We start from the raw sequence: 27,182 nt of genomic DNA on the forward strand, positions 1-27,182 counted from the left end.
TGCGGAAAAGTCAAATTAAAAGAATATAAAACTATAAGAGCAGCATTCTTTTTATGACTGTGAACTGAATGATATGTAACGTAACTCATACACTGTGCTATGGCACCATCTCATGGCTGGCTTAAAAACAGCAACAGTTCTTACAGCACTAACATAAAGGACTGCTGTGAAGCTCATCAAGAATCTCTTCAGTTAGATCACTTAGATCAGTGTTTCTATCCACAGTCCACAGATTGTAGTTAAATAGTAGTGTAATGGTAGTGTAAATCTTCTTTTACTTTAATAATTTTTTCCACAAAATATGTACTAAATGGATATATTCATGTCAAGGCCTGAATATAATCTTTTTTTTGCTGAGCATAATGTTCATAACCAGGCTGCCTCTCCTTGCTGACAGCTGTTATATTGTTCTGGAAACAGACAGCCAGAATTGCAGCTCCAGCAAACCTGTTTGGATATTTTAGGATACATTCAAAATTCCAGTTACATTCATTTCCAGTTATCAAACTTACAGTTATTTTTATTATTTTTTTATTATTATTTGTTTTATTATTATTTTTCAGCCAGTTTAGTTAGGTCAATTGTCCCACCCATTCAGCTGTATCCACCATCACTAGTGATATCCCAACACCAGGAGGGTGAAGACTAGCACATGCCTCTTCCAACACATGTGAAGTCAGCCACTGCCTCCTTTGAAGTGATAAGGCGAGAGAGCACCAGCTACCCACCCAGAGAGAGCAAGGCCAATTGTGCTCTCTCAGGGCTCTGGCAGCTGATGGCAAGCTGCATGCCAGGGATTTAAAACAGTGATCTCCCGATCATAGTGGCAGTGCTTTAGACCGCTAGACCACTCTGCGCCCCCAACTTACAGTACTTACAACTATATAAAAACCATGACTCACTCACAAAGACCCATATGGATGCTTTAATGGTTCTTTGTCTGCAAAAAAACTTCTGTGCATGGTGTTCTTAATGAAACCTTAAAAAGCAGTTTTGTTTGCTTTTGTCTGACAGCAAGAAACACTATTTGAATGATGCAGGTCATTTTGTCTGGTTTTGTTGGTCTAAAAAAAGCACCTGAGTGACGTTCTCTTTATCCAATCTCGAAGGTCTCTTGTGCAGCAGAGGCGGAGCCTGAAGTCCTGGAGTTAGCAAAGCAGTTTGGCCTATCCAGAAATAGTCACATGGCTTTCGAGTTTGATGACAGGAAGGTCAAAAACAGGTGAGCACATGGTTTCATCATTCAGTTCTCATGGTTCACATCCTGATTAAAAACATTCACTTACTGGCCATTTTATTAGAAACACCTAATGCCTTGTGCTTTCGCTTTTACTCACTGCCCACTTTGTTAGAAACAACTACTACCTTGTGTTTCCACTCACTGGTACCTTTATTTAAACATGTATATTAGGAATGCTCACACTTTTCTGGCCCAATATTTACTTTTCTAGTGGACAGGCCATTGTAATCTTTTAGGCTACCTTTTTTTTAAAGCTTCAGTTCCAAAACTGCCCAGCAGAGGCCCTCGAATTTATTTGAATGTCAGTTTGCAGAACTAAAGTTTAATCTTCCAGAAGAACTGAATAGCTTTAATAGCTGAAACTGTCTCTGTTTTGTTTTTAAAATCCTGAAACAACAAGTCTGCTGCCTCCACTAAGACCTCTTTTATAATTTCTCCAAACCTGAAATTATTACTTGTGTTCCACTAATGACGCTATGGTGGCAGCTTTTGCTTTTGAGCTGGGTTTCGTGGAGATAGACTGCTCAGCACTTACCGTATTTTTTTGCACTATCAATAAATGTCTTTTTTCTGGTCAATTTTCTCACCAGATTATAAGGCGCATTATGCAACTCTAGTGAGTAACAGGGGTGTTGCCATGTTTTCCTTCTAATTTAGCAAGTCTCTTGTGAGACTTATAAACCTAAGCTAGGCTAAGTAAACAAAACTGTTGTTCTTTTCTGTAATTATTTTAAAGTCAAACGAGCGCTAACATTAGATGTTTATCTACACAGATTTCTCTCCTGAAAACTGTTTAATTTGGTGAGTAAGGCACTTACGTTTATTTACAGTAAGCTTAAATTTGCAGATTTCCACTAAAGCTACCTGCAGTTAGCGGCTAATGGCACCCGGCAGAGCTAACTACACTGAGGAACCCTGAGTGTTCTGGTAAGCCAGGGTGATATTAGCTAGCAGATTATATTAGCTAGCCGTTTGTCCCACGTAGCTTGTTTTAACACGGTTAACGCGCAGGTTACAATATGATATACCCATGTCTGAACGACGAAAGAGCTAGCGCTTAGCACAGTTAGCAGATAATGCTGCTCCAGTCTCTGTGCTGAAGAACTGAAACTCCTGTATAACTCCTGCACTTTAGCAGAGTGGCTTTACTGCTCCGTACAACTGGTAACTGGTAAAATTATTTGGTAAAATACATAAGGCGCACTGTCAATTTTTGGAAAAATCCAAGGATTTTAGGTGTACCTTGTAGTGAGAAAAATACAGTAGCTGCGATTTCAGTTCTTTCACATTTCTCCTCCTGAGCTCACTTTTGGGTGGAAATTCGCTGTCTAACTTTGTGTGCACTGTTCAAAAAAAGTGAGATGGCTTCTTAGTAAATTAACCAGATGGAGTTTGACATCGTAAAAAATAGTCCTCCAAGTTCTTGCTAGGTCCTGCACTGACCTTGTGAGTCAATTAAAATATGGAAACAAATAATACTTGCATAGTAGTTTTGTATAAACAGAAATTTAGATGCTTTGCGAGGCAAATGGTGCTTTATGCAGGCTGTGGTATTATGGGGTGGGTGTAGATATGGTTATATAGAGCAGCAGTACATTGGTTTTACATTAATATACTGACCTGCCCACCACCATAAACAGTTTGAATGTAACATAAATTTAAAGGAGACACGATCTACCAATGATAGATGTATTGAGCACCCCGGATCTAGACTTAACTTGTAGTTCCATTTACTGGCATAAAAGTCATCAAAAGCATTTTTGGACAAAGTCTGAATAGAACAGTGGTATGCTTATGTGCAATTCATTAAATGTATTTTTTGTGTGTGTCCTTCTCTCAGTCTGGTGATTGAGTTTGACCTGCGAACAGAAGCGGACTCAGGGCTGGTGTTTTACATGGCGAGAATAAACCACGCTGACTTTGCCACCATTCAGGTGAAGGAGGGCATGGCGCATCTAAGCTATGATCTCGGCAGCGGGAACACATCCGTCAGCGTCCCCCGCATCATCAACGACGGCCAGTGGCACAAGGTAGATAAAGAAAGATCAATTTTTATCACTGAAATTTTTGTACATAACTCAGTTTTCCTGTCAATAAACTGAACTCTCATCACCTCTGTTCTAATTATTATGATGTGCAATGGAGAAGATTTAAAGAAAGTTAAATAATTCAGTGGTGTCTATTATGTTTGTGTGCCAAAGATAATAGGTTAAACTGTGGAACATCTAAAGGGTATTTTCTAAGGGTAGATCTAGTTGAGTTGAAATGATCTGAGCTGAACTGAGATGTGTTGAAGCGAAGCTAAAAAGAAGCCACTGCAGATGAAACTCCTGCTTTTTGAGTTTACAGTGGAACTGAACTTTAAACCAGACTCTCTTCTCTTACTCTCCTCCTCTATTCAGCGCTGATGAGACCCTAGATCATTTTTTGTTCTCACCTTAACTGAGAAGAAAAAAGTGACTCATTAGTTTTACAAGGTCTCAGGTGTAAATGGGGAGCAGGCCTGTTAAATTTGGTGTAATGGATATTCCACATGGCACTTCATAGGAAGAAAATGTAAGAAACAGAATTGATTATCTTCAAAGGATGGCCTAGGCTATAAGAAAGTTAAAACACCCTTTTGTTAAAACTGACCAAACAGACCAAAGAAGTTTGGCTTTAAAAAACTAACATGAGCATTGCTGCAGAGCTTGAAGAAGTGCTCAGTCCATACGCCACACACTGCATCCTGTCTGCATGGCTCTGTCCTAGAAGGAAGCCTCTTCTGATTCTGATGCACAAGAAAGACCGCAAACAGTTTGATGAAGACAAGCAGTCCAAGATCATGGATTACATAACCCATGTCCTGTGGTCTGACGAGACCAAGATAAACTTGCTCAGGTCAAATTGTCTTCAGCATGTGTGGTGGCACCCTTTTTAGGAGTAAAACTGTCCCTCGTCTACAGTAAAGCATGGTGGTGGTAGCATGATGGTCTGAGACTAAGTTAAGGCAGATTTCCAACATGATATCAAACCCAAACACACCTCCAAGATGGCAACTGCTTTGCAAAGGAAGCTAATGATAAAGGTGATGGACTGGCCAAGTATGTCTCTGGCCCTAAACCCTATTGGGCATCTTTGGGGCATCCTCACACGGAATGTAGAGTAGCGCAATATCTCTAACATCCACCAGCTTTGTAATGTCATCATGGAGGAGTGGAAGAGAAAACCAGTGGCCAGCTGTAAATCTCATCACGTGTCTGATATATGTCTCATATCTTCTCATCACTTTAGTGTTGTCTCTTCAAAATATATAATACTGCGAGATGCTGTAGGTAAAAGAAGCCAAACTTCTCCATAGCTTTTCCTAAACCTATAATATGACATATTTAGCTATAATCAGCTTGTTGTGTGTGTGTGTGTGTGTAGATTCGAGTGCGCAGGGATAAGCAGAGAGGAATTCTGACGGTGGACAATCGATACTCCAAACACACAGTCAGCCCGAAGAAAGCTGATATTCTGGATGTAGTCGGAATGCTTTACGTGGGAGGACTTCCACTCAACTACACCACCAAGCGCATTGGACCGGTACTGTATACATGCTCTCAATAACACCACAACCCTCTATACCAGTTCAACAGTAGCACTTGTTTCACTATTAATAATTAAAAAATAATTAATTATTAATCAGCCCAGAGGAGTCTAAAAATGTTAACACTTGTGTATTCATGTACACAATTGTGTAGGTTGTTTACAGCATCAATGGCTGCATCAAGAACTTCCGAATGCTGAATGTGGACATGGAGAATCCCACCTCCAGCTACAGGGTGGGCTCCTGCTTTGTTAACCCACAGCCTGGCTCTTATTTTGATGGAACTGGATACGCCAAAGCAGGTGAGCTTTGTAACAGAATTTCCGTGAGCATGGTCACAATGCTGTGGGCCTCCCCTCTAAGTTCACATGGTAATAAATAATCCTGAATGTATGTCAATACCATACGTAAATGTTTTACTAACACTGATCAGCTCTAATATTAAAAGCTCAATGAATTAAGTGAATAACATTTGTTTATCTCTTACTTGTACTGGGGTGGAATCTACTTCATATTGGGCAGCAAGTGAACAGACAGCTCTTGTTGAAGTTACTGTGCTGAAGAAAGAAAAATGGACAAGCATAAGTATCTAAGATATAAATAATAATTATAATATAAATAATAAATTGTGATGTCTACATGACTGAGTAAAAACATCTCCAAAACAGAAGGTCTAGTGTGTTGTTCCCAGTAGGGAGTGATCAGTACCTACCAAAAAAACTCCAAGAAAGGACAACTAGCAACAAGGCTCAAGGCTCATTGATCTAATCCATGGGGGCCATACTACAGGACACCTTCAGAGGTCTTGTGAAACCCATCCCTCAATGGGTCAGAGCTGATTTGGCTATTTAGGATACAATCCACATACTAGTCAGGTGAAGTGAACAGGTGTAAATAGTGTCTTAGACCTGTCTGATAACATGAAGATCTCATAAAAGTGAAGAAATTCACAAACAGAAAATCAGTCAGTCTGGAGAAAGTTACAAAGTCATTTTTAAGGCTTTAGGACCCCAGCAGACCACAGTGAGAGCTATAATCCACAAATGGAGTGACTGGCCTACCTAAATTACTCCAAAAGGGCATGGACAACTCATCCAGGAGATCACAACAGAACCAAGAACAACATTTAAAGAACTGCAGGTCTCCCTTGTCATAGTTAAGTCTAATGTTAACAATTTAAAAATAAGAAAAAGACTGGTCAAAAATGGTATCCATGAAAGAATTCCAAGATAAAAATTACTGCTGACCAAAAAAGGACACAAAGGTCTGTCTTACATTTGCCAACAAACTCTTTGTATATCCTCAGGACTTGACTGACGAGACTAGTGGAACTTTTTGGAAGGTGTGAGTCCTGTTACATATAGTGCAAATCTAACACATAATTTCGGAACAATAATATGAAATTAAATGTAAAACATGGTGAAGATATTCTGGGGCTGTTTTGCTGCTTCAGGGCCTGGACAACTTGCTGTAATAGCTGGAACGAGGAACTTTACCAGACAATCCTAAAGAATAATGTCTGTCCATCAGTTCATGACTTTAAGCTCAGGTGTACTTGGGTTCTGCAGCAGGACAATGATCCAAAGCACACAAACAAGTCCACCTATGAAGGTTTTGGAGTCAAAGCCTAGTCAAAGTCTGATTGAGATGCTGTGGCATGAACTTAAACAGGATGTTTATGCTTGAAAATCCTCCAATGCGGCTAAATTAAAAAGAGTGGAGCAAAATTCCTCCACAGAGAGGTGAAAGACTCACGCTTGATTGCAACTGTTTCCCCCAAGGGTGGCACAACCATGTTATTAAGTTTAAGGGTCAAATATTTTTAACCATTAAACTTAAGTTTTAAGTATGATAAAAAAAGAAATCTGTAGGGGGAAATACTTTTTTGTAGCACAATGGAATACAGAAAAGCAAAAGTCACAGAGCATTCATGTTATGTTTCATAGTTACTGACCGCCAGGGCGGTGCTTAATGTGAATGTATTCCCTGCCGTGCCCACGGCGAACCGAGAGTTGTATACCAACGAAGTCACTACACGTGACACAGCGTGTGACGCAAGCGGGGTATAAATGCCCCCTGGCACTCGCTGCTCCTCCTCTTTTTCTTCTCGCCCAGAACCGATTGAGTGCAGCTCGCTTCAGAGCTCGGATTCCGACCTCTAGAGCTGTTTTTTCATCATCTTTTTCCTTTTTTTCTTCTCCTATTTGGATTACTCGTCGCCAGTACCCGCACGAAGCTTGGGGCTCCAAGCTTCGGGTTACTGTGCATTTCCCGTCGAAGCTCGAAACCAGTGAGGACTCCCACCGTAGTTCTAACCTAGCTTCAGTACTCGTCCGCTGCCTCAGTTTATCGTGCGCTCGGTACACCGAGTTCACTTTGACCGCAGCGAAGCGCTCGGCGCCGGGATTAGCCTCAGCTAACGCCCCCACGAGCGGCTATCTACACTGTGGTGTCTTCGCCGGAGCCGACACGGTGAGTACTCTCTCCTTAGCTCTACTAGCGTTACGCCTCGCGAGCTATCTGACCTAGCTAGCTAGTGCTCGGTACACCGAGTTCATTTAGCCGGCTACGAATCGCTCGACGCCGGGGTTAGCCAGAGGCTAGCGGCCCCACGAGTAGCTATCAGCCGAGCGGCTGTCAGCACTGCTGTGCCTTTTCGCCGGAGCCTGACACGGTGAGTACTCCCAACCGTAGCTCTAACTAGCGCAAACTCCTCGTGAGCTATCTGCTTCAGCTAGCTGGTGCTCGGTACACCGAGTGACTTAGCGGGCAGCGAGGCGCTCGACGCCCGAAGCGAGCCAGCGGCCACCGCGAGCGGCTGTCAGACCCCCTCCCGGAGCCGCGGCCTACCTAGCGCTGCTATGCTAGCCTCGATTAGCTGCATGCACTGCCAGGCCGTCCTGGAGCCCGACGACGGACACCGACTGTGCCCGTCGTGCCTGGGCTTGGACCATCTGCGCGAAGCGCTCACAGACCCATGCATCGACTGCGCGATGATTCCCATGGCTATCCGCCACGAGCGGCTAGCGGGCCTGGAAGCACGAAGCGAGGCATCCCTCCCCGCGACAACGCCCAAGGCTCGGGGAATACGGAGCGCGGATAGCTCGTTAGAGCCACCGCGAAAAAAGAAAGGCTATGGAGCTCTCTCTAACTGTGTGGACTCGGTTGTATCGGAGTTACACCAGCTAAAGAACCTGATCTTAGCTATGAACAGCCAGACACAGGACCGAGCAGGTGAGAGCCCCTCGGTCGAGTTTAAGGAGTCTGTTTCGCCAAGGCGGGAGGCTGAGTTTGACGTTCTCTCAACGGCTGCCTCCAACGCGAACTTTACACAAGGGTCGGCTCTCGAGCACGAGATGGGGTTCGGATCTTTTCCGACCGATAGCTCTCCTGCACCCCCACACTCCCTGTCTTCGGATGGAGCCAAGGGAAGTGAGGACACACACCCCGCAGCCTCTCGCAGGGCTTCAGTGGAAGAGACGCTTAAGTTAGCCTTAGCTAGGCTAGGCCTGGATACACCAGCAGCAGGGAGCGTACGCTCTAACGCGCTGTTTAAACGCCTGGAAGCGGGTGCTTTTGCGGTGCCGCCTTGTCAGGACTTCGTGTCTGAATTCTCGGCTGCTTTTCAGAGCGAAAAAGCAGGTCGGCCGACGGAGACGGCGCGCTTGCTAGCATCCATGGCCGGAGCGGCTGACTATGGACTGGCCTCCATGCCTGCGATCGACCCCTGTGTGGCTTCCACGGTGGTTTCGCCAGACGAAGCGCTACGGCCGGAACCTCGCTGCCCGAGCGCGGAGTGTAGGCGCACGGACGAGCTGGTTGTTAAAATGCACAACTCAGCGACGCGGATGGGGAGACTGCTGAATTCCCTCTGCATCCTGCTTATTGCGCTGCAGAATTCCCCCGCATCCACGGAGGACTCAAATAGCTCGGAGGAGCTTCTGAATCTAGCCCTCTTGACCGCGGGTTACATGACCCACGATACTGGTCGGCTCGTCGCTACGAGCCTGCATGCTCGGCGCCAGGTGTGGCTGGCCCAATCCTCTCTGCCCGAACCTTGCCGAGCTACGCTGCGGTCCGTGCCTCTCAAACCCGGGTCTCTCTTCGGACCAGCAGCCAAGGAAGCCCTGGAACGACGATCCTCCCTGACGGAGGCTCGAAAGCTGCATAATACCGGGCAGCCACAGAGTTTTCGTCGCCCACTACAGCGGACTCGAGGACACGATAGAGAGAGGCGCTTTGGAGCCGCAGCTCCGCCGCCGCGCCCCGCAGGCCCCACGGTCCCGCCGAGAGCGCCTAGGCGACCCCCCCACCCTTCCAAGCCGCGTGCAGCTGCCGCTGCTGACCGCCGCTGACATGCTACGGCCGGTGACGCTGTTGCTCTCACCATCACATTTGGCCTACTGGACAAAGATGATCTCAGACCCGTGGGCTCTGAGCACCATGACAGTGGGTTACAGACTGCAGTTTCGCCGCCGGCCACCAGTATGTTCTCGCCCTACGGTGACCAAAGTTCGGGATCCCGTTCGGGCTGCAAGTCTCTCCCAGGAGATAGGCTTCCTGCTGGCCAGAGGAGCCATAGAGTTAGTAGACCCTCAAGTTCACCCCGAGGGGTTCTACTCAATTTATTTTGTTGTTCCGAAGAAAGACGGCGGTTTGAGACCGATCTTAGATCTCCGTCGCCTGAACAAATTTTTGAAAGTTCTTCCGTTCCGGATGTTACACACCGCGGCTGTTCTCCACGCGGTTTCCGAGGCGGAGTGGTTCACCCTAGTGGATCTCAAAGACGCCTACTTTCACGTTCCAATCGTTCCAGAACACAGACGGTTTCTCAGGTTCGCCTTCCGAGACAGGGTATACCAGTTCAGAGTGCTACCGTTCGGCCTTTCACTGGCACCAAGGGTGTTCACGAGATGTATGCGGGCGGCCCTGTCCCCCCTTATGGCTCAGGGGCTGAAAATCTTGCCCTATCTAGACGACTGGCTGCTGTGTGCCCCCTCGGAGCAGAGAGCTCACACAGACACACTCAGATTACTGCAGCACACGCAAGCGCTGGGGCTCGCGGTGAACTGGAACAAGAGTGTTTTAATTCCTGCTCAGTCCATAACCTTTTTAGGCATGGTCTTGGATTCACGTCGCATGTTGGCCACCCTGCCTTCAGCTCGCGCTGCGGCTATACTATCGGCCATTCACAGCCTCAGGTGGGGCGCCAAGGTGCAGTATGTGAGGCTTTTGCGACTACAAGGTCTTCTCACCGCCGCTGTGCAGGTGGTGGCACTGGGGAAGCTCCACATCCGACCATTTCAGATGTGGCTCATCAGTCTGAAACTGGATGCGGCACGGCACAGGCACACACGCGTTCGCATTACCAGCGAGTGCTTGGCTGCCCTCGATGTCTGGAACTCTGCACCCTTCCTGCTGTCAGGGGTAACGATGGGCCAGATTCCTTCTCGCAGAGAAGTGATCACTACAGACGCGTCAGCCACAGGCTGGGGGGCTGTCTGGAACCACAGCGCAGTGCAGGGTGTTTGGTCCATGCGGCAGGCGCGAGACCACATCAACATCCTGGAGTTACGTGCCATAGTGCTCGCCCTGAGACATTTTCTCCCGGTGCTCCGCGGCAGACATGTCTTGATGAGATCGGACAATGTGTCAGCAGTCTATCATGTAAACCACTTCGGCGGAACACGGTCCCGCAGGCTATTAATGCTGGCACAAGAACTCTGGACGTGGGCTCACCCCAGAGTGTTATCTCTGAGAGCATCTCATGTGACAGGCGCCACCAATGTCACGGCGGATGCGCTATCTCGCCGTTCTCTTCACCCAGGACGATGGAAGCTACACCCGCGTGTGGTACAGCTGGTGTGGGAACGGTTCGGGGAGGCTCGAGTAGACCTCTTTGCCTCTCCAGACACGACACACTGCCCTCTCTGGTTTTCGGAGATGGCACTATGCAGCCCATTGGGCCAGGATGCCCTGGCTCACAGCTGGCCGAGAACTCTGCTCTATGCCTTTCCCCCTTTGCCTCTGATTCCGGCTGTATTGGACAGAGTACGCCTGGAACAGCATCGGGTCCTCTTGGTGGCCCCGAAGTGGCCGTATCAAACATGGTTTCCAACGCTGCTGTCATTACTCCATGGGGTTCCATGGGAACTTCCGTGTCGAGCAGACCTGCTTTCACAGCTGAACGGACAGGTGTGGCACCCACGTCCGGAGCAACTCCGGCTATGGCTGTGGCCCTTAGGCCCACCAGCACATTAGACTCGTGCACGGCCCAGGTCAGACGCACGATCGATAATGCTAGAGCTCCTTCTACGCGGGCTCTATACGAGGGCAGGTGGAAGGTTTTTGAAGCTTGGTGTATTAACCAAGGTGTGGTACCACACCTCTGCACACTACAGACTGTCTTGTCCTTTCTCCAGACGCTACTGGAGGAAGGCAGGGCCGCTTCGACGCTCAGGGTATACGTGGCGGCCTTAGCCTGTCACGTGATGCCGGCGGACGGTACTTCCTTGGGCTCTCATAAGCTTGTGACTGCTTTTTTGAAGGGAGCTAGGAGACTGGCTCCCCCTCGTAAGCCGCGGTATCCCCCCTGGGATCTTCCGCTAGTCTTGAACGCTCTCTGCAAGGCTCCTTTTGAACCGCTAGAGCAGGCAGAGCTGAAATGGATCTCTCTAAAGGCTGCTTTCCTGTTGGCTGTTTGCACAGCAAAGCGGAGCTGTGAGCTGCATGCGCTGTCTATCAGCCCCCTGTGTTTACAGTGGGGCTTGGATGATTGCAGTGTGAAACTGAGGCCGAACGCTGCGTTTCTGCCTAAGGTGTTGAATCCTGCTTTTGTGAACCAAACCATTGATCTTCCAGCCTATGGGGACGATTCTGATACCAGGAGGCTAAAGTTATGCCCTGTAAGAGCTCTACGGGCATATGTTTCTGCTACGACGGCTGTTCGTCAAACGGACCAGCTGTTTGTATGTTTTTCTGCTGCGAAGTTGGGGAAACCACTTTCGAAGCAACGGCTATCCCACTGGCTTGTGGAGGTTATTCAGGGGGCCTACAGGGCTGCAGGTCGCCCTTTGCCTGCCCCGACTACAGGACATTCTGTCAGAGGCATCGCCACATCTTGGGCTGCGCTTCAAGGAGTGTCTCTACTAGAGATTTGTGCAGCGGCCACATGGTCGTCACCATGCACCTTCTCTCGTTACTACAGTGTGAACGTGGCAGCCGCCGAGGGCTTATCTACGGCGGTTCTGTCTGGAATCTCCTCGTGACATCGCTGGTATGCATCATCCACATTAAGCACCGCCCTGGCGGTCAGTAACTATGAAACATAACGCTAGTTACGTATGTAACTGTGGTTATGTGAATAGTGGATGACCGCCAGGGTTCTTGGTCACTCGGATTGCGAGAAGAACCAAGTTTTGAGGAGGAGCAGCGAGTGCCAGGGGGCATTTATACCCCGCTTGCGTCACACGCTGTGTCACGTGTAGTGACTTCGTTGGTATACAACTCTCGGTTCGCCGTGGGCACGGCAGGGAATACATTCACATTAAGCACCGCCCTGGCGGTCATCCACTATTCACATAACCACAGTTACATACGTAACTAGCGTTATATATGTTAATAAAAACCATAACATTATTTCGATTATATTTTAATCCCAACTGAGCTTTGAAAAGGCTTGCACTCATGGACCCACACTTTGGAGAAAACACAGTGCATCCAACAAGGGCCCAACAGTGGACGCCTGCCAAACTAAGTTATCAAGTCCTCACCTTTAACGTCTTAATGTTGACAGCCCTAGTTTTTAATTCATCAGGTTTTCTGTTCTGTTCTGATTGAGACACAGCAAACAACATAACCTGTGTGTATTTTTCTCTGTGTTTGTGTGTGTAAAGTGGCCACATACCGCGTGGGTAATGACGTGTCTGTGGATTTGGAGTTCCGTACGAGCACCAGCAGCGGAGTCCTACTGGGCATCAGCAGCCAGAAGATGGACGGCCTCGGAATAGAACTAGTGAACGGAAAGGTAAGAGAAAGAGAGAAAGAGAAAAAGAAATAAGACAGGGGGACTAAAGTAAAAGATATTATTTAGTATTAAGCCTAAACCTAAAACCTGTCTTGCGTGTGTGTGTTCTCTCTCCAGCTCCTCTTCCATGCTGATAACGGAGGGGGGCGGGTCACTGCTGTGTACCAGCCCCCAGAGGAGGCGGGACTGTGTGACGGTCAGTGGCATTCTGTCACCGCCCACAAGCTGAAACACCGCGTGGAGCTGATTGTAGACGGGGTTAAGTCTGAGGCAGCAGGGCCGGACCCTCGCTCAGCAACCGCCGACACCAACGACCCCATCTATGTTGGAGGATACCCAGGTATAGTGATGTGAACAGTGAACACCTGCATGAGAAATCCAATTCAGACATACAGTATATGGAAGGCATTTATTTATCATATTATCATATTTCCCTATTTTATTTAATTGTTTTATTTTACTATTTGATTTTCTAATGTTTTTCTTATAGCGTGTTTTCATTTGATGCCATTTTTTATTGTCCCTGCTTCATTTTGTACATGGAAGTACACAATATATAATCCAACAGTTAATAATTTTTTAAACTCTAGAATAAGGGAAACTGGGCTCTTAATGCCCCACGAAGCACTTAATACCTATTGTTATGCTAATTATGCACAGCATGTCTGCCCACTGCAAAATTAGCCGCAGCTAGGAATTGTATTGCTGAAACAGAGCTTATTTGCAAACTGTGTAAACTGTGTAAAAAGTGGAAACTGTGTTGGAAAGCTACAGCAAAAGTACCAGACAAAATGAGTAATGAGAAAATCGGTTATATTATTATTATTATTATTATTATTATTATTATTATTATATGCAATAACCTTAATATATTTCACTCTTAGACTTTATGTTTTGTGATTAAAAGGCATAAATTAATGTATAATCATAGATTTATGTATAAAAGGCTTTTAAACTGTATAATTTAAATAATTTAAAAAAATTAGTGTTGGGCTCAAGCTTGGAGAACACTTCAGTGTCTTTCACAAGTTTGACTTATTTTTTAGGGTATAAAGCAGAGTGTATGTAAATAGTGTATCATAGGACGTGTATCATAGCATGGACAAAGCAGGTTTCTGAGGAGCTCAGAAAAAGAGTTGTTGATGCTCATCAGGCTGGATAATAAGGTTACAAAACCATCTCTAAAAAGTTTTGACTCCACTAATCCACAGTTGGACAGATTTTAGAAAATTCAAATAATGGAAATTCAAGACCATTGTTACCCTCCCCAGGAGACCAAAAATTACTTTATGAGCTGGTCAAGAAATAGACGGGGAGGTCTCAGAGGACTCCAGTGTAACTTCTAAGCAACTAAAGACCTCTCTCACTTCTCTGTTTAATTCCGGTACATTAGGACTCTCCCTGTATTAAAAAGAATCTGTTATAAATTAGACATGCAGATAGCACCATGCTAATTGGTGTGCATATACTTCATTAGCAGCTTTAATCTACTACTTTAAGCGCTGTGAAAGCTTGTCATTCCTGATCTTATAATGTTTTTTGAAGTTGTTAAGAAATGAAACTTTTCTGATTATGTACTATTTTCCTATTTCAGAGGGTCTGAAGCAGTTTGGCCTGACCATCAACACTCCATTTAAAGGCTGTATGAGGAACCTGAAGCTGACTAAAGCAGGGAAAGTGCTGGAACTTCAGCTGAACAAAGCTCTGGATATTAAAGGAGTGCAGCCTCTCACCTGCCCTGGTGCTTAGACATAAAAAACACACACACACACAGTCAAACACACACACATATAAACTGTATACACTCTAAACAAAGGCGGTTATTTCTTAAAGAATTTTAGGGTAAAGAGATTAGTTTTAATCAAAAAGGACCATTAAAACGAGAAAAGAGTAATTCAAAAACAGGGTTTAAATATTTCTTTGCCTTGATAAGTGGTTGTTATAGGTTGTGAGAAGCCAAAGATCCCTTTTTCAGTACTATATCATAAGAATCCTTTTTGCTTAGAGTGTACCAGTTTAAGACAAATAGATCCTTTGAATCTGAATAAAGTCAAATTGAGTCAAAAGCAGAATCAAATCACATAAAGCTCTACCAAAGAATCAATATAAGCAACAAATACACAAAGAAACCAAACCAAAATGAGCCAAAGATCCAATACAGGTTCCTTCTGAAAGAGTGAATCACTCAATCATTCACAGAGGGTTATAGACGAATCAGCCGAACTGAAGCCAAAACTGGGGCCAAAAATAAATCAATAGACACCAGTAAAAAACATGGTTTATTAATAAAACCAGCATGTAACAATCCAAAAAGGCACCAACTTAACAAACCAGTTCAACTAAAATCAACGAAAATCAAATACAATATAGTGGCCACAGTGATCATTATCACCAATTAAATAACACCTCCAGTCTGGCTTCTGTTCTTCTGCTGGTCCTAGTAAAGAAAGAAAGGCACTTAAAATAAGTATAAAATGAGCCTCATCAAGACTGTGGCTTACAATAGAGCCGGTCCCCCATCTTGGTGATGCACTACAAAGTTAATGTCGACTCCACCTGCGTTTTAAATCAGTGTTATGTGATGTAATGTGAGAAAAAAGCTCCAGCAGGCTGAGACAGAGGTTTTAGACCAATGAAAACAGCCGTTTGTGAAGTCCAGAGTTTGTCGTGGACTAGATGTATGGAAGTATTGTGATTATGTAAACATGGAGGACTGATGTATGAGTGCTGTTTGGTCCTGTTTTTATATTTTTAACATGCCTCACACCATCACACCAAAATCCCTATAGGCAAATCTGTTGTTTACTGGGCAGCCATCTTTCCCACGCCATCAGGACTTATTTAAAGTCCCACAAAACTGGACTCTGATCTTTGTGAATGGGGGCCGCAAAAAGTCAAGTGTTAAATTGAAAAAAAAAACGTTGATTTTAACTCTTTCCCAGGGTTTATATAGCTAAACAGTTTCAGAATAGTTAACCATTTAACACCTTGCCAAAGTTTAAAAAAAAAAACTTTAAAACTCACATTTGTATTTGTTTAACTGTCAAAACTGTTACACCAACGCTGAAGAGAGTTTTAAAAATACATTAAAAGAAGATTATTCAGTTGATATGACTGTCTATCATTGAGTTATTATTCAGGAGAGATTAGCTTGTGTTTTTGGTTCCTAACACAGGATAAAACATCCCTGCTTACGTCCTGCCAGTGTATTTTTCCATTTAATAAGAACTTTAATCCTGCATTGCAGTTCTCAGTGCATTACCAACACTTTTTCACAATTTACAGAACAGAAGATGGTAAGTTAAATTAAATTGGGTGCAGTTAAATTAAATCTCTGTGGAGTTGGGCAGTATTTATTGGGTTTATTTGAGTTAACACTGAAACATTAAACTCTGTCAAATAACTCCAACACTGAACACCATTTAAATCTGAATGAGTTAAAATGACACTTTGGGAGTTTTTGCTGTGGAGAGACCAGATACTTAAAACCAAGTCTCAAATTATAAATCACATGTAATATTATTAATCATTTAAATGTAGTTATACTGTCCCTCGACTCACTCAATACATTTCATCTGGGCTAATTAATACAGTGATGGAAGCACTTGGGGAAAACTGGAAGATTAAGGCTTGTTAAAATAATTAAAACAGACCATTTCTAAAAAAAAAAATGCTAATTATAAAAAGGCTAATAAAACAAAAGCCAGCTAGTAGCCAGCCTACAGTGATCACTTGGAATATTCCTTTATCCCTATCAGTAGCTTTACATCTGCCCCATTGTCTAAAGCAACAGTATTGTGTATCGCTGCATGGAGTGTGAGCTGATGATTTTATACAGTGTACCCAACAGTGTTTTAAATAAACTTTCCCCATTTGCACAACATGCTCTCTGCTGTCTGTCTGTCTTTTTTCTAAATGACTCTTTTTTTTTGTTCACAGATTTATTAAAGATTTTTTAAAGTAAACTGATTTAACAGCCCCCTCTAATATCAGCATGAAAGAGGAGTTTAATGGGATTTAGATCCAGAGTTCCAGACCTATTGGTGCCCGCTTTGAACTCTCCAGCATTTTGTTTCCATCCCTTTCTCCATACAGGGAGACTAGCTACAGTTTTTTATGAGTTGTAAACTTCTTGATTTTGTTGAGCATCATGAAAAAAGGACAATCAAGATCTCTGGAGATGGACTTGTAACCTTAAGATTGTTGATCTTTTCCCACAATTTTAAATCTTAAGTCCTCTTAAGTTCTCCTTTTTCTGTTCTCCATGCTTAGTGTGGCACACAGAGACACACAATGCAAAGATTGAGTCAACTTCTCTCCTTTCCCTGCAGGCACGTAATAGAATTAAATGTTATCCTGACATAAATCTTTTGTCATCTGATGTCATAACCAACATTCAACCTGAAATTAACGTCTATTTATGTTTGGGGCCAGCTGGGTTTTTTTCTGGTTTCAAATGTGATTGTTATATTTCCCACATCAGTTACCTACCACTGGTGAGTTTAAAGAAGCATGCTTGAAAGTTATTTACCTACAATTTTAAAAGGTTGGGGTTTTGTGTGAAATTATATCAATTTGGGCTTTTTTTCTGTTGTTTTTGTGATGTTACAATACATACAAAGGAAATAAACGTGTATAACAAAACGGGAGAAATACTTTCTGGCAAACTTTCATGAGTACCACCTTCAGCCAAGACAGTCAGTCGTTCGGTCAGTTTGTGTCTGTCTGTCTGTCTGTCTCAGCTAATTTATTGCAAGAAACAGTGTTTGCTGTGGTTTACAGTAATGGGATGATCTCTACATGAAGCTGCAGGGCTTATCTTGGTGCTTTGTGGTTGGTGTGGTGCAGTGGATAACACCAGTGAGCTACCACGTCATGCAGGAGACTAAGATTCAATTCCCAGTCTGGATGACTGGGTGCTCCGCTACATCAATAAGAGTCAATATGAATAAGACTTGTCAGCTAAATTCTGTAAATGTAGTTCAGTAATTAGCTGTCAGCTGCTTTTCAGCTGGTGGTGGACACAAATATAATAATTAAAGTCTGTATAAAACTAATTTGAGGTCACTGCTCTGAGAGTTCTCTCCCTGTGCATAACCCAGCTTCAGCCCACTGCTTTTCCCCAAGTGTAAATTCCAGAACATCTTAACGAAGGTTTTTGTTCTGAATGGAAAACACACTCTTTCTTCATCTCAGTCTTGTGGGTGTAGAATTGCAACAGGATCGGATTTAAGGAAACGGATTTCTCACAACTCAGTTCAGAGACATCTCTCACACACTCAGAGGAAGCGGCAGCTCCACAGAAAACGTGAGTACAGTATCATTATTACAGTGCTAAAATAATAACAGGGCTTTTACTTAAGAATAAACTCAAGTTTAAATCAATAATAATAATATAAAATATATTGTATTATTTTAAAAAGGTGTTATTTATTGTAATTTACTAAATAAATGATTTAATCAAAATAGAAAAAAACATTGTAGCTGCAGTAAAGCAGTTCAGGAGTTTAATTAATTAACAAAGGTATTTATTAATGTTATAAATGTAATAATATCAATGGAACAAAAAAGAAAGTAGATCCTTTCCTCACTGATATACTAGAGCAGAAGTGAAAGTGCCAGAGTTTAAACTCGGTGCATGGTGATAGTATGAAAATGTAATTTAGCACTGTATGCTGTTACAGTAGGGCTTGAAAACTGTTTAGAATTTTCTGTATTTCTGCATAAAAATTATCTTAAACTTCTAAAAACATCAGATTTTCACACAAGTCCTAAAAGTAGATAAAGAGAACGCAGTTAAACAAATGAGACAAAAAAGTCACAGGGTCATTGATTAGTACTGTAATTTGAAATAAATGCAGCTAGTCGTGACTCATCTCTGGAGGCAGAATGATGCGGCGGATGATGGTGACCTCGCTGATCCAGGCTGAGCTGAAGTTTCTTGGACGGAGTGTGAGCGGACAGTGGTGGTCCAGAACTCAGCGGCCGGTTCATCACTGCTCAGGACTGGTCTACAGGGAACACACAGCCAACATTGATACAATGAGGTGAGATGAGGCAACAGCATTCATTCATTTATTTATTCATTCATTATTTATTTATTTATTCTCCACATTGTGCCAAAATGTCATAAAATGTACCAGTGGAAATGCTCCAAAATGACTTCTTTTTGAGAAATCACTCACATGGAAAAGATACAAGCTTTTTGCATTACCACAATGTGACTTTAGATAATAAACCGACTTATATATTCCTGTTCTGCTGTTAGTAGTGACATAAAGGGAGTTTTTCGTTTCTTTTTTATTTATTTCTCTAATTTGTCTTCCCAATTTATCTGGCCAATTGTCATGCCCTTTCAGCTGCTAGTCAGATGTATATCCCCCATCACTAGTGATGCCCCAACACCAGGAGGGTGAAGACCAGCTCATGCCTCCTCCGATACATGTGAAGTCAGCAACCGCCTCTTTTTGAACTGATGCTGATGTGTCATTGCCGAGTAGCATCACAGTGAGCTCAGAGGAAAGCACAGCGGCTCGGTTCCGATACATGAGCTCACAGACGCCTCGTGCTGATCAACATCACCCTTTCTACCCACCCAGAGAGAGCAAAGCCAATTATGCCGTTACACACATAGAACTGCTCCAAAGTGACTTCAACTGAAACTTAACACATAGCTTTTACCTGACAGGGATGATATACTGGTTTATGTCAATCTGGTGCTGGCTGACCTTTAGTGTTTTTTTTTTGTTGTTTTTTGTTTTTTTTCCATCCTCCTACATTGCATAGTAGAAACTATAAGGTTATGTTTAGACTGTCCGATTTGGGGCATACTGTATCTGGATTGTATCCAGATTGATTTTTGATAGTATGAACAGCCATTTGGAGGTGGTTTGAAATGTGATTACAGTCGGATATGTTCAGATCTGTGTCTCAGTGTACATGCTCTGGTCAACAGCCTTATCAAATCCAAAGTTATGTGCAAAGTGCAGGGATGTAAGAAGTACACTAAATCCAATCTGATCACTCATAAATAAGAGTGCAGACAGTCATTTTAACAAATCTGATTTATCAGCTGTCTAAACACAGCTTTACACTGTTCTCTAATATACAATACCATACCCTGAATATTATCCCACCTTCTCCCTCCTGTTCTAAACCTGCTATAGAATGGAGCAGCTGCCCATGCCTGGCCTGAACAAACGCAGTGTCAGAGTGAAGATGCTGGCAGCTCCTGTAAATCCTGCAGACATTAACATGATTCAGGGTACACTGTCTTTTTATTGCCTTCACATTGTACTTCTAATTCTGTCAGTGTTAGAAAAACTGAACACTGATGAAGAGAGATGACGTATATTTGAGTATCTGTGTTATAATGCAGGAACGTACCCAATCCTGTGTCCTCTGCCCGCTGTGGGTGGTAACGAGGGGTTAGGGGAGGTGCTCGAGGTGGGTGATGAGGTCAACACACTGAGACCCGGTGACTGGGTGGTGCCTGTGGATGCAGGATTTGGTAAGAAGACACAGGAAGGTGTAACATCATGCAGAAAATGCTGCAAATAAATATGAACTGTTATTATTACACTGATATAGTTGTGGAGCTTTATAGGTCATCCAACATCTTTTAGCACAGTGTAGAGTAGTCTTTTATTGTAGAATTAAACATTAACTCTCCAAATGAGCATTTAAAAACAGTATAAAAATACATTTACCAAAAATCTTGAATATAATCGACATATTGTCATATACCACAAACCACATAAAGGGCCATTCTACCGAATGGGTGCCATTTGCTTGTTGTAACTCTTGTAAATTTTTTTTTTTTTTTTTTTTTAGCTTTATTTTTTCAACCCTAAATCTAATAACACATGTATTTAACTATTTAAAACATACACCGGTCAGGCTCAGGCAGCTTTACTTTTTTACTTTTTTACAAGGTTTCAAAACTCATGTGACATTTAAAAAGCATGTTTAAAACCAATTCCACTAATTTCTTTTATTTTAACTCAAGAAAGTCTTAAGTAAACTCAAGTATTTTAAAGAAATGGTTGACTGCATGTTCAAATAAATTATATTTATGATAAAAAAAAATCACACCTGTTACTGGCACTCAGTCCTGTTACTTTTTATGGTTTGAGTAACAGAAATGAAAGTAACAGAAATTAGTTTCTAGCACAGAATTATTAAAAACAAATTCCAGATTTTAGAGATTGGGGTAATGTGTTACAGTAACAGGAATGAGTGAAAACACAGGGAAACACATTTAAATATGTATTTTAACTTAAATATTACGGAATTATAAAAATATTTAAAGCATAGATGGGATTTAGAGTCACACAACGCAAAAAAAATTACATCTCTGAAGGATTTTAATAATTATATTTCATGGTAAAGTTTAGAGAGTGGGGACATGTAACAAATGCCAATTTGTTCAGTGTTCTAAGTAGTTTTTATTATATTTTTAAATTACATATCTTACTTTTGCATTTAGGTCACTATACAAGACACTATGCTTAATAATAAAATGTAGTTTAAAGTTATTTTGCGCGCACATTTATACATGGACATAAATGGCACAGATTCAGCGGAATATGCCCTAAGCAAATTACTGAATAGTAATATGTGTGTGTAGTTAGCAATGTGCTAATTTGTCGCTTGTGTGTGCTAATTACTTTTTAGTTACATTCGCCTTATAGCTCCACTATAAAACTTAACTTAGCCTAATGGCAAAATTGTTTCATTCTTTTATGTGTGTGTGTGTGTGTGTGTGTGTGTGTAAGGCACATGGAGAACTGAGGCGGTGTGTGGAGAGGATGATCTGATCACTGTCCCGAAGGACATTACTGTGATGGGAGCTGCGACCATAGCAGTGAACCCCTGCACTGCTTACAGGATGCTGCATGATTTCCACACACTCACACCAGGTGGGGGCGCTCTTCTACCTTTTCTTTATGTAAAAAAACACAGGAGCTGCTTCAGTTTACCTAGAGGAGCCAAATTACAGCACTACAGCATTACATCCACATTCATAACTGTCTCTGTAAAAGTTACACAAAAGTTCAATCTTTTTATACTGGCTTAATATCATTCTTTTGTTACATTTTACTGTAATGTTACACACTGCAGATTCATACTGAATAAAAATCATTGTATTATTACATTCACACTGTAAAACCTATACACACTACAGATTCATACTGTATCAAAATCATTGTATTATTACATTCACACTGTAAAACCTATACACACAGATTCATGCAGATTCATATTGGACAAAACTAATCCAGTTCTGATTTAACAAATCTTTTAGCACACAATTTATCATTTTTATTATCTGAGGAAATAGAATAGAAAAAATATTTCTGCATTAGATATGTATGTAAATGTTAGCCTGTCCTTCCCTACACAATTTTAGCACATGCTTTTATAGAAAACCATTTTATAGAAAACGATAAACATTATTTAATAATACATATGTCATTATTCATGTATATCAGTGTTTCTGTTATTCTCTAGGTTCCACAGTGATCCAGAATGGAGCAAACAGTGCTGTTGGTCAAGCAGTAATCCAGATAGCTGCAGCTATGCAAATCAGAACCATCAACATCATCAGGGACAGGTATGCTCTCCTTAAATTATAACACTTCCCTTCAGTGGAGACAGGTTTACTATCCTCTAATCAACACTCCTCAAAAACTTGTGATTCTCAGGCCTAACTGTGCAGAGCTGGTGAAGGAGCTGCAGGCACTTGGAGCTGATTACGTCCTCACAGAAGAGGAAGTGATGTCATCAGGCCTTCAGCACATCTTTCAGGTTTAAAATATCAAAGTATTAAAATCTCTAACTTCATTGGCTGTGTTTAAACACTGAACTCTCTACAGACCATTGCGACAGGTGTATAAAGCTGCTCCAGCTCCTAGCCCAGCAATTAACCCTTAGAAACATTAGTGAAAGCATGTGTGGTTCTAAAGAGCTTACTGAACAACAGCGTGACTCTGTACATAGGATGGCACCACTGCAACAATCTGTTGCAAAACTTCCTTTTTGGAGATTCCATCATCTGTGAGAGATTCTGAAAATGAAACTTATTGAGTGCTGAAGAGCACAGAAGTGCAGAAAGGTCACCAACAGTATAGTGCCAACAGTCACTAAGTATAGTGCCAAGAATCTAAGAAGTGGTGTAAAACACGCCATACGCCGTCACTGAACTCTGCAATAGTGGAAATTTGTTCTTTGGAGTATCCAGTCATTGTGCTTCTCTAGCTAAGAGTCTGATACACTGATGTAGTCTGGGTTTGGTGACTGCCAAGAGAATGTTACCTGTCTGTAACTGACCTATTGTAACTGCACTGTATCAGCTGTAAAGTTTGGTGGAGGAGGGATAATGCTATAGGGTTTTTCAGGGCTTGGACTAGGCCTTTCTCTTCATGTGTGAGCCAGGTACCCTCATCCAACATCAGTGTCTGACCTCACAAATGTGCCTCTGGATGATTAGGCTAAAATTACCACAGACATACTCCAACATATCATAGAAGCTGCACACTGGGGGCAACAACATACTATAGTCTATGGATTTAGAATTGTACGTCATAAAAACTTAAATAAAAACACATATATTATTATTTTTTATTTTTTATATAGAGTGTATTTTCACTGGACAACAGTTTGCTATAGTTATTTGATTAAAAAGAAGTAAAAAAATATATAATCTTGAATGTAAATGAATTTAAAAATAAACACATTTATTTAATAAAATATGATGTAAATCAGCATTTCTTCTTTCTTACAGGAGGTTCCTAAACCCAGACTTGGGCTGAACTGTGTTGGAGGAATCAGTGGGGGTCTCGTGCTGTCTAATTTAGAGTAGGTTCCATCTCTGTTCTACTATTATTGGACCCTTTTTGTCTAAGACAAAAAAGAATAAAAAGTGAAAAATGTGAGCAGCAGAAGATCTAAATGTAAATCAACACATTAGAATGAAACTAAACTAAATATATATATATATATATATATATATATATATATATATATATATATATATATATGAATTGATTGATTCCAGTATTAAAGTGAAAGAATAAGTTTATTGGGGAAAATTGTACAATTGACAGGCGGCTCTAGTATCTTCAGGGCCTCCATACTCAAACCTGACTACTGCCAAATCAAAAAAAGATTCTGTATTTTGTGCTAAAGAGTTTTATAGGGAAGTGGGGAAAGCACCTTTCCACCCCCTTGTGGCAAGACCCAGTGTGAAATCAGTCCACACCTGTAATCCTTTAAATATCTGCCTGTGAAATTATGTTGGTCAATAAGTGTTAGCAATTAGCATCATTGCATCATTCCGTATCTCTAATAGAAATGTTTATGTGGTTTCTGACACCACTCCTGTTCCTCTCTTCCCATCAGCTATGGAGGCACATTGGTGACGTATGGAGGCATGGCCAAAAAACCTGTGCACATTCCAGCAGTGAGTACATTAAAAACTTACCACAAACTGCGGACTAACACAGTTCTGCATACTCTGGAGTGATGAAGCTCCATCCAGTACCTTTGGAATGACTGAGTAGTAATTAACTAATCATCCAATATCAGTAGATAACCTTACTAAGGCTGAGTGCAGCCCAATCTCCCTCACAGCAGTGTTCCAACATCCAGTCTTGAAACGCAGAAAAGGCATCCATTAATTCTGTTAATTAATCATGGGTGTGTTTTGGGTGTAACCTGAAATAAACCAATTAGCGTGTCACTTGCCCTTTAACGAATTGGTATTTTACAGAGCGTCCATGTGTGTACTAAACGTTGAGCCTGAACAGTGCACCTGTGTTGCCAAGACAGCAATGAACATCTTATTGTTGACAGCTGTCTAGGTTGATTTCAGTCAGTGGTGCACCTGTGTTTTCTGCTGCCAAGAGAGCAATACACCAGAAATGTACCTGAACACAACTCATTTCCAGACCAACACACCCACATCAACATAGATATATTCACAAGCACTGTTGCTATTTAAACAACATGGTGAAAGGTATGAAAATATACTGTTGACAGGGTGTAAGATAGCAATGAGCATCACACCTTGCACAAGGTGTTTGATAAGGCCTGTGGTGTAAAGAGCGATACACTTTTGGACACAAATTGTGTAAGTTATATGTAGAATATAGTACGATTTTAATGCTTAACTGTGCAGTCTGTATTCTCTCTCACACTTTCAGAAATCCCTCATATTCAAAAATATCTCACTGCGAGGATTCTGGATGACCCAGTGGAAAAGGAACCACAGACAAGGTACTGTGGTACTGTTTCGGACTATAAGGCCCACCGGATTATTTATATATTTGACACTAGTAAGATACAGGATTGTCGCCGTGTTTTCCTCGTCTGTAGTGAGGCAGCTAATGCCACCCATCAGCACAACATTGGGGAGCCATAAGTGTTTCGGTAAGCCAGAGCGATATCAGTTAGAGGTTCGTTGGCTTGTCAGACACTAGCTGGCACTCCTGAGTGAGTTCAAAATGAATGGGTTCATATGGAGCATTTGAGTAAAATCAGATTTAATAAATGTTTGATCATTTTGATAATATAACTTTTAGGCATTTTTTCAACACTGAACAATATCAAATGTTTTAGAACCGAAGAAGTAATTTTAAAAGCTTTATAACTCCAGCTACAATATATATATATATTATTTAACATGCTCTCTGGCTGTGGCACTAGCATCGGCTCAGAAACCAATAAGCTCACTGTAGCAGAAATGCAAGTGAATCTGTTGACCAAAATAGTTTTTTTTTTTTTTTAAGAAAAATGAAAATATAAAGGCACTTTTTCTTTGCTTTTTAGACAAAACATTAATTCTGCTTTGTACAATTAAATGAGTATCACAGCTGTATTTAAGCCATTTAGCTTAATTTACCCCTAATCTTTTTGAAGTCACTCACAAGCTCCCTCTAGTGGTTTGCAGTCATTTTCTGATATAATGGGGAAGACAGGATTGGGTAGGATCCCTATAAACCAGCTTAAAAAAACGGCAGTTCTTACATTACTAACTGTGTGCTACATTTTCAATTGGAAAAAAAAAGAAAATGTAGAGATTTCTTACACAGTGAACTCTAAGGATTATAAACCAGACAAAAATGGTTTTAAGCACCCAAATAAGTTGTAATGATATTATAGAGAATCATTGCCTTTACTACAGAACCCTTGAAGGACTCTTCTTTACGTGTACTTGTTTTTTTAACCATTGGGATATAATCTTGTTTATATATAATGAACATAATATATTTAATATGTTTGTTTTTCCTCCAAACAGATAAAGCACTTTTGAGGTCAATGCTGGATTCGTTATGTGAACTGGTCAGATCAGGATACCTCAGACCTCCCAACTGCATTCAGACACCCTTTCCTCAATACACAAAGGCGTTACACGCTACAGTACAGCCACGTCAGCGCAAACACGTACTCATAATGTAGTGTCTCACACACACTCTTTAGATACAATTCCATATGTAGAATCCAATATTAATATATATTATTGCTGTTTTAATTTCATTATTTTTACCACGTAAATTTGTCATTTGTTACACTGTGTTCAAATTTACATGGACTTTTATTGAAAGCTATATGTGTTTATTTGTCTATATGATATAATAATGTCTCAAATTGATTAAATATGTGTACCTGTGTGTAATATGTCCTTTATGTATTAAATCAATACATGTATCAACATTTTATATGATGTAATAATATTCACCGACATGTCTTGAGCAGGAACTGGTATTCTATGCTTCCCATGACGTTTTATGTAAGCTAAAGAACACTGTGCTTTAACTACAGGATGCACATGTGGTTTCTCCTACATTGAATGTGATTTTTACTAGAGTTACTTGACTAGTAACGGTCACCATCATTACCACCCAGTACACTACCCATGGTAAACATGCGACACCACAGTGTGTGCACTTTATAATCGATTACATACTGCTATCTCCTGACTTTTGGCACATCAGTTCATTACGTTGTCTCCAATTTTCTTTATGAAGTAATCAATAAAAATGTTTCAAAGATATATGGAAAAATGTTTTTTCCCCCTTTTCATTAAAGGTTAAGAAGGTTTTTTCATCTCCTGAAAAGATACATGTGTTTTTTCGACTACTTCCATTTGTATTTTTTTACACTACAAGGCACACTATCAATGTACATCTATTTTCATACATAAGGTGCACTGGATTATAAGGCACATTGTATACGACAAGAGTAAAGAACATTAGAACATTAGTTTTCCTTCTAATTCAGGCTAGACGGCCAGGCCTGTAAAGCTAAGCTAAGTAAACAAAAGTGTAATACTTAAACATTTC

General features: G+C 41.7%; 2 protein-coding genes across 6 annotated transcripts in view; both read left to right on the forward strand.

Annotated features, from left to right (window-relative positions):
- The window catches only part of lama2 (laminin, alpha 2), a 299,175-nt gene extending 282,455 nt beyond the window's left edge, over positions 1-16,720 (forward strand). For all 5 annotated transcript variants that reach the window (XM_049478821.1, XM_049478822.1, XM_049478823.1 and 2 more), the window contains 7 exons: positions 1,110-1,222; positions 3,081-3,270; positions 4,649-4,807; positions 4,966-5,113; positions 12,707-12,837; positions 12,955-13,177; positions 14,432-16,720. In XM_049478821.1, coding sequence (XP_049334778.1) covers positions 1,110-1,222; positions 3,081-3,270; positions 4,649-4,807; positions 4,966-5,113; positions 12,707-12,837; positions 12,955-13,177; positions 14,432-14,586 — 1,119 coding nt within the window. In that variant the 3' untranslated portion in view covers positions 14,587-16,720. The remainder of the gene's footprint in view (positions 1-1,109; positions 1,223-3,080; positions 3,271-4,648; positions 4,808-4,965; positions 5,114-12,706; positions 12,838-12,954; positions 13,178-14,431) is intronic.
- A 1,345-nt stretch (positions 16,721-18,065) lies between these two features.
- LOC103046320 (enoyl-[acyl-carrier-protein] reductase, mitochondrial) lies at positions 18,066-26,886 on the forward strand. The gene is made up of 11 exons (XM_022663375.2): positions 18,066-18,145; positions 18,699-18,884; positions 20,004-20,101; positions 20,216-20,347; positions 21,615-21,758; positions 22,351-22,453; positions 22,545-22,647; positions 23,624-23,697; positions 24,241-24,301; positions 25,044-25,116; positions 26,138-26,886. Exons 2-11 carry the CDS (start codon positions 18,727-18,729, stop codon positions 26,296-26,298), a joined length of 1,107 nt encoding a protein of 368 aa, XP_022519096.1. The 5' UTR covers positions 18,066-18,145; positions 18,699-18,726; the 3' UTR covers positions 26,299-26,886.
- The last annotated feature ends 296 nt before the right edge of the window (positions 26,887-27,182 follow it).

Source organism: Astyanax mexicanus, chromosome 1 (genome assembly GCF_023375975.1).
Source record: "Astyanax mexicanus isolate ESR-SI-001 chromosome 1, AstMex3_surface, whole genome shotgun sequence".
Lineage (NCBI taxonomy): Eukaryota > Metazoa > Chordata > Actinopteri > Characiformes > Acestrorhamphidae > Astyanax > Astyanax mexicanus.

Bases quoted from the DNA above. Each gene is read 5' to 3' on its own strand.
- LOC103046320 (XM_022663375.2), top strand. From the start codon at position 18,727: ATGATGCGGCGGATGATGGTGACCTCGCTGATCCAGGCTGAGCTGAAG. The intron at 23,698-24,240 runs GTAGGTTCCATC...TCTTCCCATCAG, and splicing joins CTCGTGCTGTCTAATTTAGA to CTATGGAGGCACATTGGTGA. The intron at 24,302-25,043 runs GTGAGTACATTA...TCACACTTTCAG, and splicing joins AACCTGTGCACATTCCAGCA to AAATCCCTCATATTCAAAAA.